Here is a 22,363-nt window from a genome sequence, read left to right as displayed (position 1 = left end):
AGTAAAGCGATTCAGGCCGCCTGGTTCCAAACGCCCTTTCCAACACTTTGCCCCTACATACAGAGGAACCCGGATTTCAGCCGCGGTCAGGTGTTAGATGTGCCATTTTCTGTAGGTGCAAACCTGCCAAGAATGAATGGGTAGGCAAGTGTGTACTGCAGTTCATGTGCTGCTAAAAGTTTAGGGACATTTACCTTTACCGAAAAAGCACTGCCACATATTTCAGTGACAGGAGGATTTGTCTTGTCTTCCCACATTTAAGAACGCCCGTTGCTGTCAGGTTCCAGCTGGACCCAGGGAGTGCTGTGCAGTTCCTAGCTGTGGCATTCAGATAGTCCTTACCTCTGATAACACGGAGTGAGGGAGTGCCTGGGCTGATAGGACCCGATGGGTTGGTTTACATCAATATCACTTACTCAACTTCACTATAAATTTTTGCAGTTCCTGTAAAGGAGACAGTATAGAAATACAAAGTATTCATACACTCCCTCCTTCCTCCTCTCCAGAAGTGCCCCACTTCATCTTTAAGAAGTAAAAACAAAAGAAAAAAAAAAATGGGCACCGCTCCCTTGCAACATCAAGCCAGCATAAGCAGTGACAACACCCACATGAAATATTTTACCATTAATGGCTCCAATAGAAAGCTTTCTGGATGATCTATGGAAGCCCTGCAATCAGAAATATTATAAGCTTTGCTCAGCCCCATTTCAAATTGATGGTTCTCTGATGAGAGGGGAGTTGCCCTCACTTGTGCCATCAAATTTAGAAATCCATTTAAGTCCTTTGATGTTATTTGAATGATCACTTCTGAAAGGTTATAAAAAATGCAGCTAAGCCATATTTGTTTTTTCTGCAATGTTTGGAAAGTGTAAACACTTAAATCATCAACCAAGTGCATATCATTCATATTCACCATACCTTTTAAAAGCATACTTAGCATACCGCTGAGAAAGATTACTCTGCTGACAGAAATCAAGCGTCTGGATTAATTTAAAGGAGTGCATTTCACAATCCATCATTCCAGAATAGGAGAACAAGGAACTGCTCAGTTCAATTAAATGGTGAGTTACTCTGGAACAAATTAAAGGAAATTCATCTCTGCACTGTGTCTAGTTCAGACGTGTAATTCAGGGCTGATGCTATTAAAAGCCAAGCAGTCTTGTTGGATTTCACAAAGACCGAATAATTTTACAACCAATATTTATTTATTTGCACTCTTGCACAACACGGGAAGTAGCAGGATTTGTGGCTTGTCACACGAGCCAGCAGTTTCAGGCCAGCGCTCCTCGAGGACTTTTTGAAGGAGAGCAGGTGTGGGAAACCAGCCTGGGAACGGTGGGCCAGGAGCAAAACCCTCCCAGGCCAACTGGAGAGCAAATACCGAGGCTGCTTGCTGCTCCCGCAGGGCCTTCGTACAACAGGGACACTTTGGTGGCCATCACCAGCTGGATTTGGTCCATGTCTGTCAGGCAAAGGGCTCTCCACTAGACCCTTCCCAGTCCATGTCCAGCTGGTTCAACGGGGGCACTTTGGACTGAAGAGTTTTTGCCTTCTGAAAGAAGGATTTACTTGATAACCCAAGAGCCCACACGCAGAGACAATCAGGCTCAGCAGAACATATGATCTACCGAGAAGACTGTACAAACAATAGAAAGAATGAAGAAACTTAATAGAAGAGTGTAATAAGGAAAATATATCAGTGTAAAATTCCTTGTACCAATTTGCTCTTGCTTTGCAGATATCACCCAAAGCCTATATTTCTCCAAATGTATTTTTAACCTTTTCCTTTTTTTTCTTTAATCTTTAAATAACCATTTTCACTTTAAATGTTCAACTTTTTCTCCCTGTATCTGTATAGATATATTTAACCCAACCTTCTCATAGCAGAAGAAACAGTAGTTTGCAAAAGAATGCTCCAATGAGATACAAACTCCTTTATAACCATTTACTCTAAATCAGGATATTATCCTCATAGTGCTATACCTGACACCATTCCAGGCAAAACATTAGCATATTTCATTTACATTCATTTCCCTAATGAGGTCTCATTTCAGCACTGAACAGCAGAGGTGTAATAGTACAACTGATCCTACAGCAAGGCAAACGGGCTCTCCGCACGTGAAGACCTTGCAACCTTGGGAAAAGAAATGCTTTGGAATAGAGCGGAGCTTAGCCCCTCGCAGACACCTCAGACACGGGTGAGCAGGATGCGTCCGGTGCAGGGAGGTGAGTGGCTTCCACGCGGCGTTGGCATGCTTGCAAGCCAGTGTCTCTGGGCCGCCAGGTAAGAGTAAGAGCACTGCCGCGCTGCCGGGCAGTGCCACGGTGCCCCACTGCACCCCCAGGTCCCTCCTGGGTCCCTCCAGGGGCTGTGGCCCCTGGGGAGCAGTCCTCCTGTTTTCCCGCCCGCTTTGCTCTCTTCCTTCCTTTCTCTCAACATGCAAGGCCAAGAAGCTATAGGGAGAGCGAGCAAGAAAACAGACACTCTCGCACACACACGTACATCCTGGCACAGAGGAAATGTCTCGCGCCCCCGTGCCATCCACGTCAGCCTGCAGGGAAATTGTGGCTGTGGCTGGTGGAGGAGCCTGCAGAGGAGCTCCACCGTCTACTCACTCTACCCTCACTCATCTCCCCATTAGCGACCTTAAAGGTATAAGGGGAGAGCAAGACTTCAGCTGGCTTGAGGCGTTAGAGAAACCCTCAGAGCGTAAAGCGTCCTTTCTCCAGGCGGGGCAGACACTGGAAGGACAGCAAAGCTGCCCTTGCACTGGCAAATGGACACGTCTGAGGAACCAGCCAGAGATGACGTGACTTGCTCAAAGGAGACACGCAAGAGAGTCAGCAGCGCTGCTCTGGCTTTCTCCCCGAAGACTGAGGTTGCGTGACGTTTCACCGCAGCGATGTATGCGCACGGGCTGGTGCGCTTTGGAGGGGCCGTGTCTCTGAGCTGGGAAGGCAGGCTGTAGGTCAGTCCTCCTACAACCCTGCAAGCACGATGTAACAGCCACAAGCTATTACCTGAAGCTTGTCCAGGTGCTCCAGTCAGCAAACATGCCACGCCGAATTCATATTTGGTAGCAACAGCTTATTCCTCTAGCTGCTTCCAACCTGATGCATGTAGGTGTATCTCGTAAATCTCATATGCTAATCAGCTTGAGAGCTAATATTTCTGTAAATTCTGATTTCCAAAGTGCTGTGCTTCACCACAGCAAAAGAGGCATCTCGGTTCCCATCTGCATGCTCTAACAGGACCAAAATACGGGGGGGAAGGTGTTGCTCTGGAGAACTGTGCTGAAGGCAGAGCAAGAGAGGAGATACGCTGCCGTTGCACGAGGCCACGCAGCAGGCGAGCGGGCAATGCTGAGTACAAAACCTCCTTACAAAACTCACCCCGTAGGGCCAGCTTGCTGCCACACACCGTCTTTTCTGAAATCAGCATGGGATATCATTTCCATCATCTTAGCGTGATTAATCGTTCTCTATTGTAAATGGGAGCTTCTGCTGAAATACCAACCATTTGTTTTTATACATTTGGCAAAACACCTTTTCCTTTTATTGTCTTGGCCAAAATCAGCCCAATTTTTCAGGTTGATTGGGCATTTGGCAGTAACGCACTTAAATGCCTCTCTACTGCTGTATGACAACTGAGCGTTGGCCCAGGAAGATTTATAGCGGTGCGCCCCAGGTAAGGATGCTCCATTTTCCTGCAGACTGATTAGTACTGTCTATTCCAGTGATTTAAGTGTTTTTTCAAAGAACCCATCTGAAGAGCTGAAATGGATACGTATTGTCAGCTTCTGGCAGTTTAAGTGCAAACAGCTGCCCCGAAAGCTCTGTGCAGTACCACAAAGAGATGAGCCTCTATGAAAGCTAGTCAATCAAAGAAGATAAATCTTTGTGTCAGTTCCAATTATTGAGATACTCCAGTTAACTCAGGGAATCATAGACATTAGACCGGCTTTAAATGCCCACGTGGTTGGGACTATACCATTGCTCTTGGGAGGCAATTTCACTGTCTGACAGATCAAGAGGCTTTTCTCAGCTAGTTAATTCCAATTAAGTTTTTCCTCTCAATTTCATCCTACTATCCATTATCCTCAGTCAGCTACCCCTAGCAATTCCTCTCCTGCCATGCTGCTTGTGCTAAGCATCCTGGAAATGGTGACTTTATTACAAGTACCTGGTGACGACACCCATGAGACCTCCTAGGGCTACAGCCTCAGAGCAAAGATGGTTTCTGTCTTGAACAGCTTCTTCCAGTTGCTCCAGCCTTTAACTAAAGCTATACCTTTAATTTAGGTATACCAGTAACCTCCCCTCCTCATGTTTTGCCTCTTTTGGCCTCTGATAGTTTTATTTCTTCTGGCTACCCTGACTTCAAACGTGAAGAAGAGTTTAGACGGTGTAACACTGCTGCAGAACTATCTCCTGAAATTTTGCTAGAACGCCACAAGCACCAGTGTCCTGGAAGACATTGCAAGTATACATAACATAATAAGTTTTGGTGTGGTTTTTTTTCTGGTATACTGCTGTGTCATGAACCTTATCTAAAGGAAAAATGACAGGGGATTCCATTAAATAATTCCTTTCCTTGCTCCTCGAAAAATTAATGGGAATTACAAAGTGGATGGGAATAACTGGTGTCTTATCTCAGATCTCAAAATGGGCTGGTCACACAGCTACCCAGCGCCCTCCCCCAACCACACTGCCGCTCTCTCACACACTCAGGAAGAAAAACGAAATTAAACGATCTGTAAACATATTCCTCCAGCTCAGGAAGGGCAAGGGTTTTGCAAGTTTATTTCAAGAAACAAGAGGAATTCAGCCTTTTTGTCAACACAGCAGCGAGCATCAAAGGGTGGCATCCTCCTCTGAGGAAGCAGATCCCCTGAGCAGAGGGCGGTGGAGAAAGCCCAGGGACCCGGGCTTGGGGAGCAGTGAGGGCAGGGACACGCGGCGGCTCCTGGGCCGTGCATCGCATGCTCCCCCAAGGCCCTCGCTACTGCTCAGAGCTCAGCTAGGCAGCAGCAGAACCTAAAACGATCATACAGTAAGGACCAACTGTAGGAAATGTAAAGACAGACGTCTGCATGTGAGACCCAGGGCTGGGTGTGCCGCAACTCGGAAAGATCACCGTACGTTCTCATGAGTACAACCTCCCCCTAATTCACTGCAAACTTGAGCACTCGCTATTCCCAACACGGATTTTTCGAGGCACCGGTGCAGCCAGCAGCAGCCGTGAGTCAGCGGGGCTCTGCTGCCGGACCCGCTCACTTTATCGTTTGCTGTGTAGGGCTTTTATTATTTTGCTTACATTTTTTTGCATCAAAAACAAATTGAAGAGACGACTTTTTAAAAGCAGTCAGGCTTGCCTAAACTCTAGAAAATGGCCAAAAGAGAGTATGTTAGATCAGAAAAATCTCTGCAAACCGATGTTTCCTCTGACTGCACCTAGGGGAAAGCCAGGAGGGCTGCAAGAACAGCAGCCACCCCCACCCCCCAGCCAGCGATTTATGCCACAATTAGCACTGCACGCCCTGGCCCTGGCATGCCAGGCAGCTCTCAGGGTGGCAGGAGAAGGCAGCCCGGCCTCCTCAGTGGTGCTTTGACCCAGCACATGGACCTCCGTGCAGCCCCTGACTGCCTAGAAGCTCTTTCCTGCTGCCAGTCTTCTAAACCAGCCAGGCCTCTTTCAACCGCACCTTTAGCATCTTCATTTAACCACCAGTAGAATTTGGCCGCTGTAGGACAATACCTCGTCTCCAGCCTGCTCCCACCACATCTTAAATAGTCACTAGTCTTTTGTGAATCATGAGGGCCTGGGCTTGGAGAAAGGACTTATATAAGGAGCAAATAAGTATTCTACTCATTGTCTGCAAAAAGGACATCTACTTGAGCCACTCAAAATGCACCATCAGTTCAGCAGCAGAATAAGCTGATTATGAAACCTGTAGGTATTTCCTCTGGCAGGACAGAGATGCATATTACTGAGAAAAAGAAAACTGGAAGAATTTCAAAATTACCAGTTTCTTACCAAATAGCTGCTCTTGGTTAGAACCTCCATGGTGGGTACAGCAGAATACAGTAAGCCAAATTCAGCCGGCGTTGCACCAGCTGAAGTCCAGAGGAACTGCTCTGAGGGCATCTGAAGTCAAAGTCACAGAACTGGGCAGAAGTCCTGCATAGATTTACACCCGTGATTAATTTTATACCACATGCTGTCCCGCTGAGATCCCAGAGATAAAGTGTGTGCATGGCCAAGTCAAGGTTTGAGCTCTAACCTGGATTTACACCAGGGTACAGGAAAGCGCTACCCAGCCCAGTATTTACGTTATTCAGGCCAAGGAAAAAACATCGTGGCAGCTGTGAACGGTTTAAAAATCAAAACCCTGATGGGAAGACCTTCACGCAGAGGTTTGGTTTGTTGTTGCAGCTGACTCCCTGTATCTCCTTTATCTGTTTTTTTCTCCTTTCAGAGATGTTTGACCTTAAAAGCAAAAGGATAACGTAGGTCAGGAGGACTGTTTATTATGTATGAGCTATTTTTCTTTCATGTTAGCAAAATCCATTTGTAAAAGTTGGCAGAAGGCCCTGTTATAGCTAAATTTCGGACCCATGGGTGATCTGGAATCTAACATTATTTATGTCTCGGTATAAAAAAAGCAATGGAAAGGAAGCAAATTCAAAGAAAATAATCAGAACACAGCTGAGGTCTGGTAGCTTTACTTATTTAAACCATTCAAGTCTATCGCTGCCCTTGTCTTCACTGATGTCGGCTAACTATTTCAGTGGTTCGAGGGTCTGCTATGTAGAAGCTGGAGTATTTGTAGAAATTACACATCACACTTATTTCAGTGTTGTTTCACTGGCAAGGAGCATGAAGCACTTTACAGATTCCAAGAACTAACTTGCACGGCAGAGCTCCTACTTACAGGTGCGCCGGCACTACCTGCTCCCAGCACGACTGCATGGGTAGCAGTGCGGAGATTTTGCAGTTTAAATCCTTTGCAATGCAGGTGCAGAGAGGAAGACTGGGTGGGCGTGAAATCCTGCTGCCCTCACGGAGGTCCCACTCCAACCTCTTGTCCCCCAGCCCATGGCTTTGCCACGGGTTGGGATCACAGGCAGCCAGACTCTGCAATCCTTGCTCACTCTCACGGTACGTGGTTTCTCAGCAATTCACCTCCTGGCTCCAGGGAGCTATTTGTAACCTAAGAGTAACTTCTGAGTATGAACGAGACCTAACTTTCAGCCCTTGGCTGCCAGTGTTGTCCAGACTTACATCGCTGCAGACAAAATCGCTCCTGAAGGGCGGGGTTGCAAAGAACATTTTTAGGAAAGGGTTCTTGGCATTTGCTTTTTTCCCAGAATGGTCCCAGGGTCAAACCCGTACTGGCTGCTTTTCCAGGCTTCTCTGACTTTCAATTAACATACACATATGAGGAAAAAAAAAAAAAAATGGTGCAAGTTCTTATAATATTGAGAAAACAGATTTGCTTCTTGTCTGTGTTATTTCACAGCAAGCTTCCAACAAAGTTAAAGCAATAACACATACTACTCCTTAATTCAATAGCTCATCCCCCCAATGCACAGAATGTATAGGTGACTAAAATAAGGAAAAAAGCAGCACCAGACAGCCCCTCCAAAATATCTTCCCAGGAGTTAGGGGAAGCTGTTAGTACTCAGCTTGGGGTAGAGATGAGCTAGCTAAGTTTTGAAGAAGAACACATTTAAATGCACAATAGTTTCACTTTGAGGCGTCCTCCCCCTCCAGCATTAGCAGACATTAAATATGTGCATATTTAATGCTTTGCAAGCTCCGCAGCAATCAGGTTGGATCTGCAAAGGGAACTTGCCTCAGTAATTCAGGTGTCTGTGTAATGTCAGACCCTTGAGGTACAGCTAGGGTGACATTTTCAGAAGTAGCTAAATTTCTTAGACTTTTCAAGCTCCATTTAAACTTGCTTGAGGTGAATTTGATGGGAACTTAGGCTCCCAAATCTCTTTTGTGTTTCAGAAGAGGTTAGCTTCTGTCTTTAAATTTCACAGCAAATAACAAGCAGACTCTGCTTGGAAAGTTTGCTATGGAGTAGGAGTTTGGATAGCATGATCGTGAGCATAAATGAGCACAATTCCTTTGAATATTAAAGGTATATTTAATGCAGTCCTCAAGGTCACACAGCAAATCAATGGGCAAACCTGAATCATAGCCCTAAGGGCATATTACTTGCAATCAGATGCAGGAGTAATTGAGTAATTGCACAGACTTAAAAGCAGCAGTACATCAACTTAACATATGGCTAGAAGGGGGCTTGGGGAGGTTCAGCGATTTGCTGAAGGGGAGAAAGAGTCAAGAGCAGGGCTGACATTAGATATGAGCAGCTAATTTCATCACACACGTAAGCTGGCACTGGAAAGTCTGCTACTATTTTATGCTCCATAAAACTTCTGATTTGAGTGTCATAGTTGTCACTAGCCACTACTGGAAACACTAAGAGTCCCCCACTTGAAGGACACATCTCACTGACTATTGGCGCTATCTTTGGAGAACCCAAGATGAAAGACACCCCGTGACTCGGCTCCAACGTCCAAGCGGGCACAACACTAGTACTAGTACCGCCTGCCGAGCAGGTATGTCCCTGCGTGTGGCAGTGAGAACGTGCCCCTGGGCTGCCGAGCTTCAGCACGAGCTGCTGGCCCAGCAGAGTGCTCACCAGCCCTACCTGACAACCACGTGCCTCTCAGTTCAGCTGCCAAAACTAAATTTATGCTAGTGCAGTATTTCCTGTTTCCTAATTTGGATGGTTCCCTCAGTCATTTTTCCACTAAAATGCTCAGGCATTTTTTGAAAAACATCTAAACAGGAAGAGACCTGACCTCTCCTCCCTGAACATCGTGTGCTCTCTTCTCCTGGCAACACATGATGGCTCGTGTGCCAACTGCTGTGGCGACTCCGGGATGAACTGAGGGGTGGATCCTGTACCTTGGGACTGCACGTGGGCTCTGCTTGTGTGTGCTAAAGAGTGTGCACAGCTTGTCTTAAGATTTTCAGCAGTCTTGGGTTTTCAGTCAAAGTCCTTCCTATCCATGCCCAGCATGCCCCCCTCATTCCAGCTTCCTGCTGTGCCTGACCGTGCGGACGGACTCTGGGGTCTGGTCGGCAGGTCATGGAGGAACAGCCCCACAGCTCTGAAATCGAAGGAAAAATGCCCATTGACTCAATTGGTCTGATGCTGGGCCAGATACTTAATTCAGGTTGATACTGGGCAGCTCCTCCTGTGCACTTTGACTGGGCACAGAATGGTTTGGGGGGTTGTTTCCACCTGGAGACCTGTTGGCTCTGGGGCACCATCGCTGCCTCCTCATCTGGAAAGCTACGGTCCCTGAAGCAGAGCCGCCGCGTTCCCCGCCATCCATCCGCTTCCAGTAAAAGTCCCAGGGAGGAATTTCTCTTTCCCTGAGATGGACAAGCTCTACACCTCAGGAGCCTGACCTGTGCTTGAAGTCCCTTGCCATTGGGATGATGGACGCACCAGGCGCAGAAGCCCCGTTAGCTGGGCACACACCAAGCCCAGCCCCAGCCAGGCTGCAGAACCCACGGGGGCACGTGGGGCCTCGGCAGACACCACACACCACGGGGATAAGATTAGGCAAGCTCCCCAGCACATTGCGTTAAAATGTTAAAACGTTGGGCAGCTCTGAAGGCAGAGCCTAGAAGCAAACTGAAGAGGCGGCTTCCTCGCAACTAGCACGTGCAGAGCCTCCCGGCACCGGCAGGTCACAGCGCCAGGGACACCGTGCTCAGCCACAGCCTGAGCCTGTGTGAATCCAGCCGACACCGGAGCAGCATAAATGGGAACAAGTCAGGTTCTGGCTTCAGGAGGAGGAGAAGCTAACGCACTTCACTTCCAAGAGCATTCTGTAGCCTCAGGAAAGGAGCGAAGTAATGCTAAAACCTCTGTCAGACCATCTGGCTGTGCAGACGCCTGCTCGGGGCAAGCTGCTGGGACAGCGAGTTACCTGCCTGGCAGCTCCCAGGGCCACGTCTTCCCCACCGCCCTCCTCCCAGCCACGGCTCGGGAGCCCTGCTAACCATGCCGGGCTTTCCTGGGCAAGGTTTAATTGCCAGGCTCCGGATTCAGCTCTTTTGCTGGTGCGAATCAAACGCTGTCATAGCTCAGGGTGACAGAACAGCACAGGAGTGGGGTAAGAACCCCAAAACCCAACCAAAACAAGTGACAGGAAACTCGGGGCCCTGCATGTTTCTGTGCCCACACGTTCCTCCCGCAGTGCACTTGGGCCAGCTGCCTCCCAGCCCGCGCCTTATCGCACTCTCCTTGAGAAGCCCTAATGTGTCCAGAAATCACGTTTCATATATACACTAGTATATATTAAACATACTAGTGTGAGGGCCTTGCAGCAGTTTGGTCATGCTGCAGCATTAATCTGAGCTTGGTGATAACTGCAGAAAATTAGATTTATGTTAATTTTTTAAGTGGTGGAGCTTTTTTCCCCAAGAGTTGCTGTTCTAAGTCCCAGCACCACCCTACAGAAGTACAGCTGTTAGATAACGCCACCTTTCCACCCACCTGTGTCTCCACGCAGGAGAAGGCTTCTTTCCTCGCACGCGGGTGGTAGTTGAGGCTCGGGCAGGTGGTCTCACCAGGCGTTGGCTGCTCGGAGCGGGAGCCAGGCTGCGGCTGCCACCGATGCTGATTCCCCCCCCGGGTGCAAACTCCCACCTCTGCCCATGCCCTGGACCCGGGTCAGCACGTGGTGCCAGCACTGGGCTGCTCCTGCCCGCCGCGGGGATGCTGTGCTCACCAGGCCGGGGTATGACCTCCCGGGTAGGGGAACGCAGCCCAGGCCAGCCCCTGGGAACTGCCAGCAGGCCACAGAAGATGCACCACTGCCTCCTCTGCGAGGTCCGCACTCCGCCTTAAGACACTCAGGTGGGACAGCCCAGAGAAGCTTCTGCTGGTTTTCCTGGTGTTCATTTGCATCTCACCTTTTGTCAGCTCTATCTGTATCCTGAGCATCCATCCTCCCACCCCCACTGACCCAGGGAAGCGCAGCAAGGCCACGCCATTCCCCAGAGCTGAAACTGGACTCAGACCTCTCAGCACCGAAGGACGGCCCCTAACCAAGCAACCCTTCTTCTCTGGAGGAGCAACCTGCTCTGCTCAAAGCACCTTTTGCTGTGATCGTTATTCCAGGTGGACGGGAATGACTGGGGGGCTCATTCTCTAAGAAGAAAGCAGCATGCTAAGTATTTTGGGAGACTCCTAATGTTAAGGCACAGTCACTGACTGTGAGTAAATAAGATTTGTATGTATGCTGGACTGGTGCCATGGGGGAAAAAAAAATACAATCCCAAAGCAAAATGATAATGTGTTATTGGTCAGAAAGATTCATGTGGTGAAAATTAATAGTAGCGAGTGGTTTGCAGCTATACGCCATCCATCTTGTCTGTTGCAGAGAGAACAAGTTCCTCCGTGTATGTGCAGCATGATGTCTGACATTCAGGTCACAAGCTGTAATTTAAACTTCTCCAAGTTCTTTGTTTAACATCCTATCAGCTTGGAAGCAGCTCAAGGAAAATCCCTGTGATTTCTCCTTCCAGCTGCTCGAAACAACTCTCTAGCTTCTGTAATTAATAGCCTGATTGGTTAAAGCATTGAACATATAGAGCCCTCCGCTACCCTGCTCTGACGAGACACACTGGGTCCACAGCCTCAGTGGTGACTGCAAGAGTGAACCTGTGATGGATTGAAGGGCATTAAAGTTCAAAATGAGTTTCCTTTCTAGATGACTTTTGAAAACCACAGGGGTTTTAGGAAATTATGGGTTTTATTAAATTATGGATCCTTCTGAAAAACCCTTGCACCCTGTGAGAGCATCTTCACATGCTGACATAGGAGGTAGAACCAGCATGGAAACAGCCTTGTTTTCTGGACATGGGGAGAAAAGAAGAATTGGATGCATACACATACTTAAAAAAAAGTGGGAATTATGAAGTAAAACATTGTTTTGCCCTTTTTCTCTTTGGCAGTGGTGTCTGATGGGGAACTGCTCACCACGGCCAGCCTCGGAGTGGGCTCTTGGTCTTTCAAGGTCACTTGTAGGACATGTCTTTTGGCACAAAAGCACATGAGCAGCTGCTGTTCAGAAATATAAATCTACACTCGTAGGCACATACCGCCTTAGGTAGCTCCCCACAGACTCCAGAGACATCTAGACCAGTAAGCGCTCCGCTATGTGTGAAGGTCCCAGATCTGTCCTGACAGGAGGAGACCGAGAGCACATGGACACCGCGATCCAGGGGCGCACGGACAGCGGCTCCCTTCCCCACAGAGCCGGTGCACGAGTCCTGCCTCCCCTCGCAGCGTGCCTGCGTCCGCCCGACATCCCCGTACGCGGGGAGGCAGCAGGAAGGAGCAGTGTCCTCTACACGGAGCTGCTCTCCAGGTCAAAGACCAGCGTTCAGAGCACGAGGTCCCTGCTCAGGCTGGGCAGCTCCTGGTCTCGAGATCAGTGATGCTACTGAACACAAGGAAAGAATATCGCTGTCTAGCCCAGGTAACACTGGGATGTGTTATTTGTTCAGTCTGAGACTGTCAAACACATGCTCATTTTTGATGAAGAACGAATGCTGCAGAGAACTGCTTGGGTTCTGGTGGTGGTGTGGCCTCACCAGTCTGGGTCTATATGTAAATCACTTCCACCAGCAGGTTTTAAATGCTGTCATTCATTTATTTATTCAGCAAAGGCATCGCACTCTAATCTACTTCCAGTCTTTTAACAATACGTCCGTTTTTTTATAAAACTTTCACAAGTTCAGAAGAAGACTTGCCTGACCCACCACCACCCTGCCCAAACCCAACCACACCCATAACCAACCCACTGCTCAGCGCAACGTTCAATGAAAAAGCACACACAATTAATGTTCCCTGCAGTGCCGAGCTGATTAAAGATTCAGCTCAGACAAGGGGGAAGCACAGGGCCGAGGACGGTTTCCTGCGTGCCTGTAAATAGCTGCGCGACACGGTTTAGGCAGAGGTCGGTACCCGAGAGCTGCAGGAGCTCTGCCCTCCATTGCCCTTGGGCTGGCGTTTGCACGGAGGGGCTGACGGCAAACCTGTCCCCCTTAGAGCAAGAGCTCTTGGAACATACATAGCGTGTTCCCGCTAAATTAGCTGAAGCTAACGAGAGCTTGCTGTTTGCTGCAGTGGGAGAAGGGCCACTGGATACCTGCTGGGGGGTGGGGGGTCCCATCAGGGTCACCCTTGTGGGTGAACCTCTTTAATTCATCTGTTGCTCTCTGACTTCACTGAATGACAAATGAAAACTAAGAATGCTTCCAGACTGCTCTACAAGACAAAACAGACATAAAGATGTCATTTACTTGCTTGGCTCCAACAGAGGGACTTTAGGGAAGAGCCTCACCACCCGCTCTGGGTGGGTTGGGTGGGGGTCCCCAGCGCCATGCGACGCCTGGTCCCCAGCCGCAAACCCAAGCATGCTGTGACATCTAGTGGCAAGTTACCCCAAGAGCCCACAGAAAGCCATGTTGGACGGGTCTTTCCCAGAGTCCCTGGACAACCAGCCACAAATGTAATCTGCATTTATTACACATTCTTCAGACCCATAATTTATGCATAATTACATATTTACATGTAACATTGAGTACGGCAGCTATTTCTGCTTAGGCCAAGATGTGTTGGAGTATAACCACCTCAGGAGATAGCTCTTACCTTCCTTGCACTAGGTAGGAAAGGTCTCGTCCTCCTCCCGTCCCAGGTAGCAACCGAGTGAGCCTCTCTGCCAGCATCACCTCCAGAGCCATGGCTGCAGCGGCACAGGGGCACAGGAGCCGGCTGGGGGTTGGATATGAGCTCGGCCATTCGCTATTTGACATGGCCTTCAATCCGTGTCCCCCGGCAGCAACCAGCGCTGGTGTTTGACCAGCTCAGGTGGCCCTGCCAACGCTGCCCAGAAGCCAAAGGCACTAGCAGCCTGCATGCAGCCGGAGCGGTGGAGCAGCAACCGCGGCACCGTGTAACCTTATTGCACATTCACCTCCACCTCCTTCCCGTCCTTTGGCAAGGGTTCATTTAATATTTCACCCTTTTTTTCAGACTCTGTTCGATTTCATGCACCATCATTAGCGACATACTCAATATTAGGTTGAATAATGATACAGAAATTAAATCAATAGGCTTTGCCTAACAAATAGACAGGCCAGGTAGCAGGACTCAGGGAAGTCATCTGATGGCTGCACTGCTTTGTGAAAGAAGGGAGGAACAATTACCAAATATGAGGAGTAAAACTGAGAGAAAAAAGGTCAAATTTCAAGAGGATCCTTGTTCTTGTGTGATAGTTGGGAGCTGGGAAGGAGAGTGGGAAGCTGCTGTGCAGCACATGAGCACCATCATCTTCACTTTTAACCACCCTCGGTGCACCCACCACAAACCTCCATCCTCTGCAAACGCCCCGCTCCTGCCCCATTTCCAGAAGACAATGGAAGCAGTAGCGAGGTGTGCAGTACCACAGCCCTGGAAAGCTGAACCCAGCTGAAACACCAATCCTACCTGAGATGCTTAAGGTCACTGAACCAAGCTGAGACTCACAAGTGGTCCCCAGGACCCAGCAGCCAGAAGACATCAGTTACCAGAGTAAAACGTACCGAGCTGTCAGCAGGGCCTTCCGTTGTCTTTTGCCTTTCATAAAGCTTTGTTTTAATGCATAAAACAGCTACTTATTTGATATTATCTATCCACCAGAGAAGCCAAGTCCCTGTCCCACACAAGCATGCCTTCCAACAGCTCCAGGTCCTGCCTTTTCCCAGGAGCATCAAGGGAAGCGGGAAGAGGCGGCGGAGGGACAGGTACAGCGGGCAGTGTGTGCACTCAGCGTCTGTTGCACGGGTCTCACCAGACCACAAGGGCCAGGTTTTTGGCAGGTGTCAGCTAATACTACCCCTGGAAGTGCTGCTAAATAATAGACTTCAGAAGCTGGAATGGCAAATTTATAGCAAAAAGAACACAAATCCACATGAAAACACTCCCAGAACCACCTCCCTGACTCTCAGCAGCTCTCCCACCACAGGACAAGCACTGGGGACAGGGGGGTCGCCCCACTTACGGCCAGGAACACTGACCCCAGCAGCCCAGCGATCACTCGGGGGCCCTTTGCAGCACCCCAGCAGGTTTCCCCACCACCACACAGGCCATACGGGTATTGCCAGGACCTGGGTCGCCCTGTAGCCTGCCTCAGGCTTCCGCTTCGCGCCAGGCACTTCCACTGGCTTTACAAGCAGCTCTCACCAGTGAACGCAATGCACAGGAGAGCAGACGCTGGCTCCTCCCTGCCCTGCACCCCTGTGGCACAGCGGCCATGGGGCAAGGCGGGTCCTTCCCTGGCGCTGGGCATGGCGTGGCCAGCAGCTCGGCCCCTCCCGCCCTCCAGCCAGCGTCCCTCCGGGTGACTTCCCACCGCATCTGCTGCATCAGAACCCAACTGCATTGTGTTCTTACAGTGAATATTTGGCAACATAACCCGTTCTCCTCTTATGACTTCTAGCTAATGTCAAAAATGTGTTCATTTCCAAAAGACAAGTAATTTTCTACCTTAAAAAAATACACCTTTTCCATTGCCTTCAAGACCTGTGTGTACCAATGGACGGATGCTCAGCCCTGGCTTCGCATGCAGCAAACTAATTGTGTTTCTTCTCAGCTCTCATGCTCGGCACACTGCCAGGGTGACGCAAAGCAATGAGAAATAAATTGACTCAAAACTTGGCCGGAGATCATCAGCAAACAGAGGGTTGAAAACTCAGCTTGATTTATTTTATAGAGAGGCAAAGGACAAGAAATGCAGTGTTATTCCCAGTTGTGGTCCTGGCAAACAGTCCTCAAAGCCCATGCGAGAGCAGAGCTGCCGGCGAGGCTGGGCAGCCACGGCCCCAGCGGCCGTCTGTCAGGGAAGCGTTGCTGGGAAGGGACGACATGACACTAATTCATTTTCTGAAAACATTCACTGTAACACTTCCATCTCCTGCCCAGAGAATACAAAATGTTTTACACGGAGTGATAAAATAAAAGCCACCATCTGACATGTAGACGCTTAATACCCTCCTACAGATCCATCAGAGTTACCGTAGGATTTTTTCAGCATTACAAAGCAAGCCTTTGGCAAAGGTGGGAGCTGAAGCTGGCCCAGCTGATGGCCGGAGCAATGCCAGGATTGCCCCAGCACAGGCGCCCCGGTGCTCCTTCAGGCTAGGGGTGCTGCCGAGGGGGTCTGGACCTGCCGAGGGGACCCGGGCGCAGCAGGAGGGTGGTGGGAGAACAACCGAGGGGCTGAGCCAGCAAACATGCTCAACCCACACCCAAAAACCTCCGCCGGCTCTGGGGAGGATCCGGGAGCATGGCTGAGCGCGGAAGCCAAGAGCAGCACCCGCTGCCCCTCTCCAGCCCCTGCTCGGGCCGGGTGCCAGGACAGCCACCCCGCTGCCGCAGGCTCAGGGCGCCCATTGCAAAGGTTCTCCTCTCGGCTCTTTTCCTCCCGGTAAACAGATCACGTTTGTCATTACTTTTCAGGCAGAGGCATCAGCGTTCAAGGTGACTTCTCTTCTGAGGCTGATGTTTCCCCACCATGACGTGCTGCTGCTTCTTTCCCAGCTCCACTGCTGCCCCCCACCCCGCTCCGTCCCCCGCGGGAAAGCCTTCCCCTGCCCTGGCTGTACACAAACAGGCAGGGATGAGAATTGAGTGGCGAGCACTAAGGGTCCTGGTGATGCCCGTGAGGACCCCCGGTGCCCTCTCCCGCTGCCCTGCTCGCCCTGGGCTGGCACTCACTGCGAGACGCAATTTTTTAATCCAACCCCTCCATTTCTTGGCCCACGCGTGGAATTTTATGACTAATGACCTGCGAGATGTTTCATAAAATAACCCACAGCCGCGTGCAGAAGCGCACGCACAGAGGCGTACCCCGAGATCTCCCCAGCCCCCGGGACACCCCGAAAGCCGCGGGGAGCTGGCGCGCGCGCTGCCCGAGCACAGGCAGCTGCTACCCTCTAGAGGAGAAACCTCTGCCGAGCTCCATCCCTCCTGCTCTGCTGCGTCCCGTCAGAGTCCGGGCTTTGCTGGAGCGCTGCGTGCCCTGTGTGTGACTTTCAGATGCTTAAGCATTAGATTTCAGCATTTCTAATAACTGCGGGGTTGTTTTTTTTCTAAATCCCGAACAAAATCTATCACTGTAAAACTTTCTGGTTTCCGTCTAAATGAGCGTAGGCGGCAGCAGCATATCCCAGGAGGGAACAGCCAAACTCACACCTTTGCCGTTCCATCCCCCAAAACAGCTTACCCCCTGTTTTCTGGTAAAAAAAAAAAACACCTTAAAGAAATAGAATAACGAAGGACAGAAAATAAACCTCCTCCTACCTTCCATGGGGAGAGTGAACTGCGATGTGTCACTGCAGAAGAGCAGAAGTTATTCCTGTGTCCCTGCAAGCGAGCTAGTCCTGCCCGGGGCAACTGAACTCCAACCCTCTCCGCTCAGCTTTAAGCAGGACCGCCGAGATCCCACCCAGGACGGGGTGGGGAATCCTCCCTGGGAAAGAGCAGCTCGGTCACAGCCTCTCCCAGACGCTCTTCGCATCTCGCCAGGGCTCCGACATGCCATTTTCTTTCTCTTTCTCTCAGTATTCAGCAGCAGCCCCTTGGGCTGCCGTCTCGCATCAGCATCGACACCCAAGCTTGCAACAGGGCTTGAGTTTGACAGTGCCAAAGGTGTGGGTGGCACAGGCCCCTGCAAGAAATACTGTCAGGAAGTAAATACAGGAAACATCTAGTTTAAATCAGCTGTGGGATGGAGAGGAACGAAACGCGCAGAGGTACTTGAAGCACTAGAGTTACGACAGTGAGAAATCCTCGATAAACTGGAGTGTGGCCCAGCCACATGAGCTCAGTGCAACGCACATTGTTGAGCGCTATAATGCGGACACCACCCCTGACACTCTGCTCTAGTTTTGCCAGAAGCGTGCTAAATCTAGTGCTTTTACATTGAAACTCTTTTACACAGCAAAGGTTATTTTCTTTAAAACAATCTCTCTACCAAATTCATTCTGGCCGGAGAACAGGCAGCTGATCCCGGTGTGAATGTCGTTCGCAATAAGCAGTCCGCACGGGGAGTGTGGCCAGGTGCTGTTGCACGCCGGGGCAGGAGGCTGACGGCGAGCTGGGCTGTAGGAAGGCAAACACGAGCAGGTGAGAGCACAGCACCCACCGCCACGCCAACCCACCTGAGTGCTGGGCAGTTTGGGGGTTCACTGGGTTTTCAGACAGGCAGAGACTAGAGGATGCTAGTAGCGCATTTGGGTGTTGGTGTGTTTATTGCCTGCTATGTGCGTTTTTTTCTGCTTTGGACCTCTTCCCTCCTCATTTGAGACCGAACTGCCCAGCACCAGGCAGTTCCTACAGACCCACGGCGAGCAGCCGATCCCCGGCTCCCACCGCCACAGCTCACATAGGGGAAATTTAAATTTACAAGTACAGTGGAGAGATGGAGAAACCAGGTAGCGTACAACAGCAGAGATCACTGCCGTTATTGCTGGGAGACCAGAGCTGATCCCTGGTCTCCGTTTTCAGCTGCTCACAGCATACAACAGATGCCTGACGGGGCACCAGAGCTCATTACTAATTAACTCTGTGCCACACAGTCTCACACCAGGTAACGAGGTTAAGCACTAATGAAAGAAAAATCCAAAAATGTTCCAGGTCCTCATGGGTGCCAGACATATATAGCAAACTGAAATAACTCCGGATGAGTTTCTAGTTGGAAAATGCTTCTGCATCACTCGTGGAGGGAGACATTCAGACACAGGTCCAGGTTATCCTGCCCGGGATGTAGTTAGATAGCAAGGAACTTCAGCAAGGAACACTGATGCAATGAGAACAGATATTCTGAAATAGGATGTCTGAAAGAACAGTCTTTTCTGACTCCAGAAATCAGAGGAAATGGAGACACAAGCCTCACACAGGCACCCTTCAGAAAAGGGGCCCAGAAGACAGCGTTACCCCGGTTGACTGCGAATGGCACCGCCTGGAGAAGGCAGCGTTCTGCAAGACGCTGGTACCGTTGAACCCAATGACACAGAAAAGAGAGTAACTACTCTTCCGAAGAGGAACAGAACCAAAGCCAAGCTTTGTGAGCAGTCCCACCGCCCCAGGCTGCCACACTGGGCTTCTCACGCAGCTCTGGGGCTTCCAAGGCACATCTCCGCACTCTTGCACAATTAGCACTAACCGCAGGAGACCTGGCACCGCTGACTCGCCAGGACCGGGGCGGCAGGACACCAGCACTGTGGCTGATGCATTGGGTCTCTTCTAGCCAGCCCCCCTTCCTGCAGAGCTAGAGGGGACCGTCCCGTGGCTCCGTGCCTACGTGTGACGCCTGCGCCTGCTCCCCGGAGGCGCCTGACCCCGGCTTCCTTCCCAGCCTCTCTGAACTCCCGGGCCCTCGCAGGAACAGCACCACGATATTTTTAGCCTGTTTACAAAGACAGAGCAGTACATTTCTGCGCAGCTTGCAGTGAGCGAGCACGAGTTGTGTAGTCGGTGGGTCAGCTGGCAGCCATCGGGGCAGCAACATGGAGGTGGTTTGCCAGGGTAGACGCTGATATCAGAGAAGGAAAGAGAACCAGAAAAAGCACCAGGAGAACTTGACCATTTTGCCTTTCTTTTAATGAAATTTTCTTCTTCTGAGGCTGCTCCGAGTGCCGGAGTTTCAGCCTGCCCCCGCCGGTGACCTGGCTCTGCAGGAGAAGCAGCGTGGGAGCACCACAGGCTCCTGCTGCTCCCCTCTGTCATTGCTGGAGACCGCAGGGCGCCAGTAGCTGGATCTTTTACATGGCCTCTGCTGAGAGCATTATGCGCCTGACCACTTTCTTTCTTGAAGCACGATGCTTGGGCTAAGCACAGCAGCCCAGGAGCAATGGCAAAAGTTGTCAGAAAAGTTACCAAGCTTCTTCCGCTCCTGCCTGAAGTCACCTGGAGTTTGTGCACACAAGTCACGTTGGCGTTTTGACCATCCTGTCATATGTGGAGCAGGTATCATCTTCCCCTGTCTTTGCAGACCTTTTCAGGGTCACTGATGTCCATATCCTTAAATCTTAAATATTTTTTAATTGGAGCAGTATTGTCCTATATGTTGTTTGCATACAGGTGTGCTTCTGTAGGCTTGGAGACTCCGCGCCTCTGTGTCTGGCCGGTGCTGGGCAGAGGACAGCAGGTAGGTGCCTCCTGGTCTGGTTCAGCATGAATGCACTAAGCTCATGCTCCAACACCAGTGAATGGCATTTGCTCTTCTCCCAACACTTACAAATGTAAGAAGTTTTATTCCCCTTAGCAGGTTTTGGCATGGACAATGTTATAGTTCCTTCACCAAATGCCAGTTCAGCCCCATAACATCTGCCCGTGTTGCAAGGGATTGGGATTGTGTGTGGGAGAGCATCGGCTGATGTTCATCATGCTTGCTTGCTGACCCTGAACCTCTCCTTGAAGGTACCAGGCTTCCAGCCAGGTACACACCAGACCTGCTCTGCAGCCAGGAGGAGACTCAGCCCGGTTAGCCATTGCTCACTGCTCTTCACAGAAGAAGGTCAAGCAGAGAAGCAGTTCGTATCGGAGCTCTTGCAGCTGGTGCAGGGTAGTAAATACTACCCAGGGCTCTGTCCCTTCTATTTAGGAAAAACTTGTCCATGCTGCTTTCTCACAACCCAGTGTAACTTGCGTGCAACTGTCTGTTCTGGAAGGTCGCCCGGGTGAAAACGAGTCAACACAAGATGTTCCATCTCAAAGCAGGGCTCGGCAGAGCTGTGTGCTCAGACACAACCCCAGCAGGGGCCAGGCTATGGGTGGCCGATGTGTACGAGTGGGGAAAGGATGTCTCGGAAGGAGGTTTGAGCCAACACAAGTCTCTGGCAGTCACTGCAAGACTAGAAAGGGGGAAAAATCTCAATCCATATGGAGCCAAATCGCCCTAGATTCCCTAAAAAATACCTTCAGAGGGCCTGGCCCTAATGCTCTTGCAGGGAGAGCTGGGCAGGTCAGAAGTGCTTGTGCTGTGCGGAGACGAGCAGGATTTCCAAAAGCCTGCGGTGCGGTGCCCTCCCTTGAAGACAAAGCAACCCCTGGCGATGCCCGTGGGGGAACTCCCCACGCCCAGGGTCTGTCACACCCCAGGAGAGGACCTTGCACGTTGAGCGCCACGGGCACGCTGTGCAGAGGCAGTGCGGGCAGGGCGACAAGCGCCTGCGCCTGGCCCAGGTGGGCTGCGTTGGGACGGGGCTGGGCCAGGGCCTGCTGCAGGGAAGGGAGACAGCACCGCGTGCACCCGAGGGAGCCCTCCCCTCCAGCCAGCGCTGCCTCCCAGCCACCAACCGGCATCACGGCAGTGCGCAGGGATGTGGCACGGGCTGCAGCACGCTTCATTTTTTTAGGATTACGTATGGCTTCGCTGGTCTCCCCCAGAAGGGGAGGGATGGCTGTCTCCCTGGGGAGGGACCGCTGTCTCCCTGGGCGCTTGTGACAACACTGCAAAATAACTGTAGATACATCTGGCATTCTGGAAAACACCCCCCGACAGAGCAGAGGAGGAGAGACCAGGGGTGCTCTTGCCCCCCCGCCCCTTTCCAGCGTAAGGGATGTGTGTCTCGGTCGCTCTGCTCCTGTGAGCCCAGGGGGAGCTGCCTGGGAGACCCCTGGCACAGAGCACAACCTGCCATCCGGGGAAAAGGAGAGGAGCCAGCCCCAAGTGGGCTGCTCAAGCTTTGCTTCCCAGCCCTTCATCCTACGCAGCAGTTGGACTGGCACAAAGTGATTTGTTTCAAAAGGCTCTGGCTTGTTTCCCCCTCAAAAGCTCAGTGTAGGTTGTATTATGTCCCAAAATAGAAACAAATGGTGGAAAGCGTGGCTCACTGCAGGAGCTTCTGACCTTTCGGAACGCAGCCCAGACCTCAAGGTGCCACGGAGGGACGCCAGGACCAAACACAGCTCTGAACCGTGCACTGACTGCAGCGCTGGCATCCTGCCGGGCCCCCGCTCCTGCTGACGGATCCTCGCGGCCGTGCTCACTGTAACACCCCACGTCTCCCGAGCCGGTGGGTGCTGGGGGATGCAGCCGCTGGGAAGGGTTTGCACAGCTCCCTGTCTGGGGACCCAGCTAAGAGCAGATCTGATACCATTCTTGGGGCGTTATTTTCTTCTTCCCTGCTGCATTGACTCAGGAATACAAGCGCACTGAAGAGTTTGCTAATTTCTTCTTTGGAAAGACTTATCACAACATCGTTTTTAGAAGA

The 22,363-nt window shown here is 50.8% G+C and overlaps 1 protein-coding gene across 2 annotated transcripts in view; it reads right to left on the bottom strand.

The window, feature by feature from the left end:
- Positions 1-17,579, bottom strand: part of LOC104637921 (rho GTPase-activating protein 7-like) — a 51,668-nt gene extending 34,089 nt beyond the window's left edge. Inside the window, exon 1 of one of the 2 annotated variants that reach the window (XM_075766767.1) lies at positions 17,448-17,579. In XM_075766767.1, the coding sequence (XP_075622882.1) occupies positions 17,448-17,454 (7 nt within the window). In that variant the 5' untranslated portion in view covers positions 17,455-17,579. The remainder of the gene's footprint in view (positions 1-17,447) is intronic. The other variant, XM_075766768.1, reaches the window with a different exon arrangement.
- Between the last annotated feature and the right edge of the window lie 4,784 nt (positions 17,580-22,363).

The sequence above is a fragment of the Balearica regulorum genome, chromosome 14, assembly GCF_011004875.1.
Source record: "Balearica regulorum gibbericeps isolate bBalReg1 chromosome 14, bBalReg1.pri, whole genome shotgun sequence".
Taxonomy (NCBI): domain Eukaryota; kingdom Metazoa; phylum Chordata; class Aves; order Gruiformes; family Gruidae; genus Balearica; species Balearica regulorum.
Note: the sequence above shows the minus strand (reverse complement) of the source record. Positions and strands in the feature narration are given on the sequence as shown.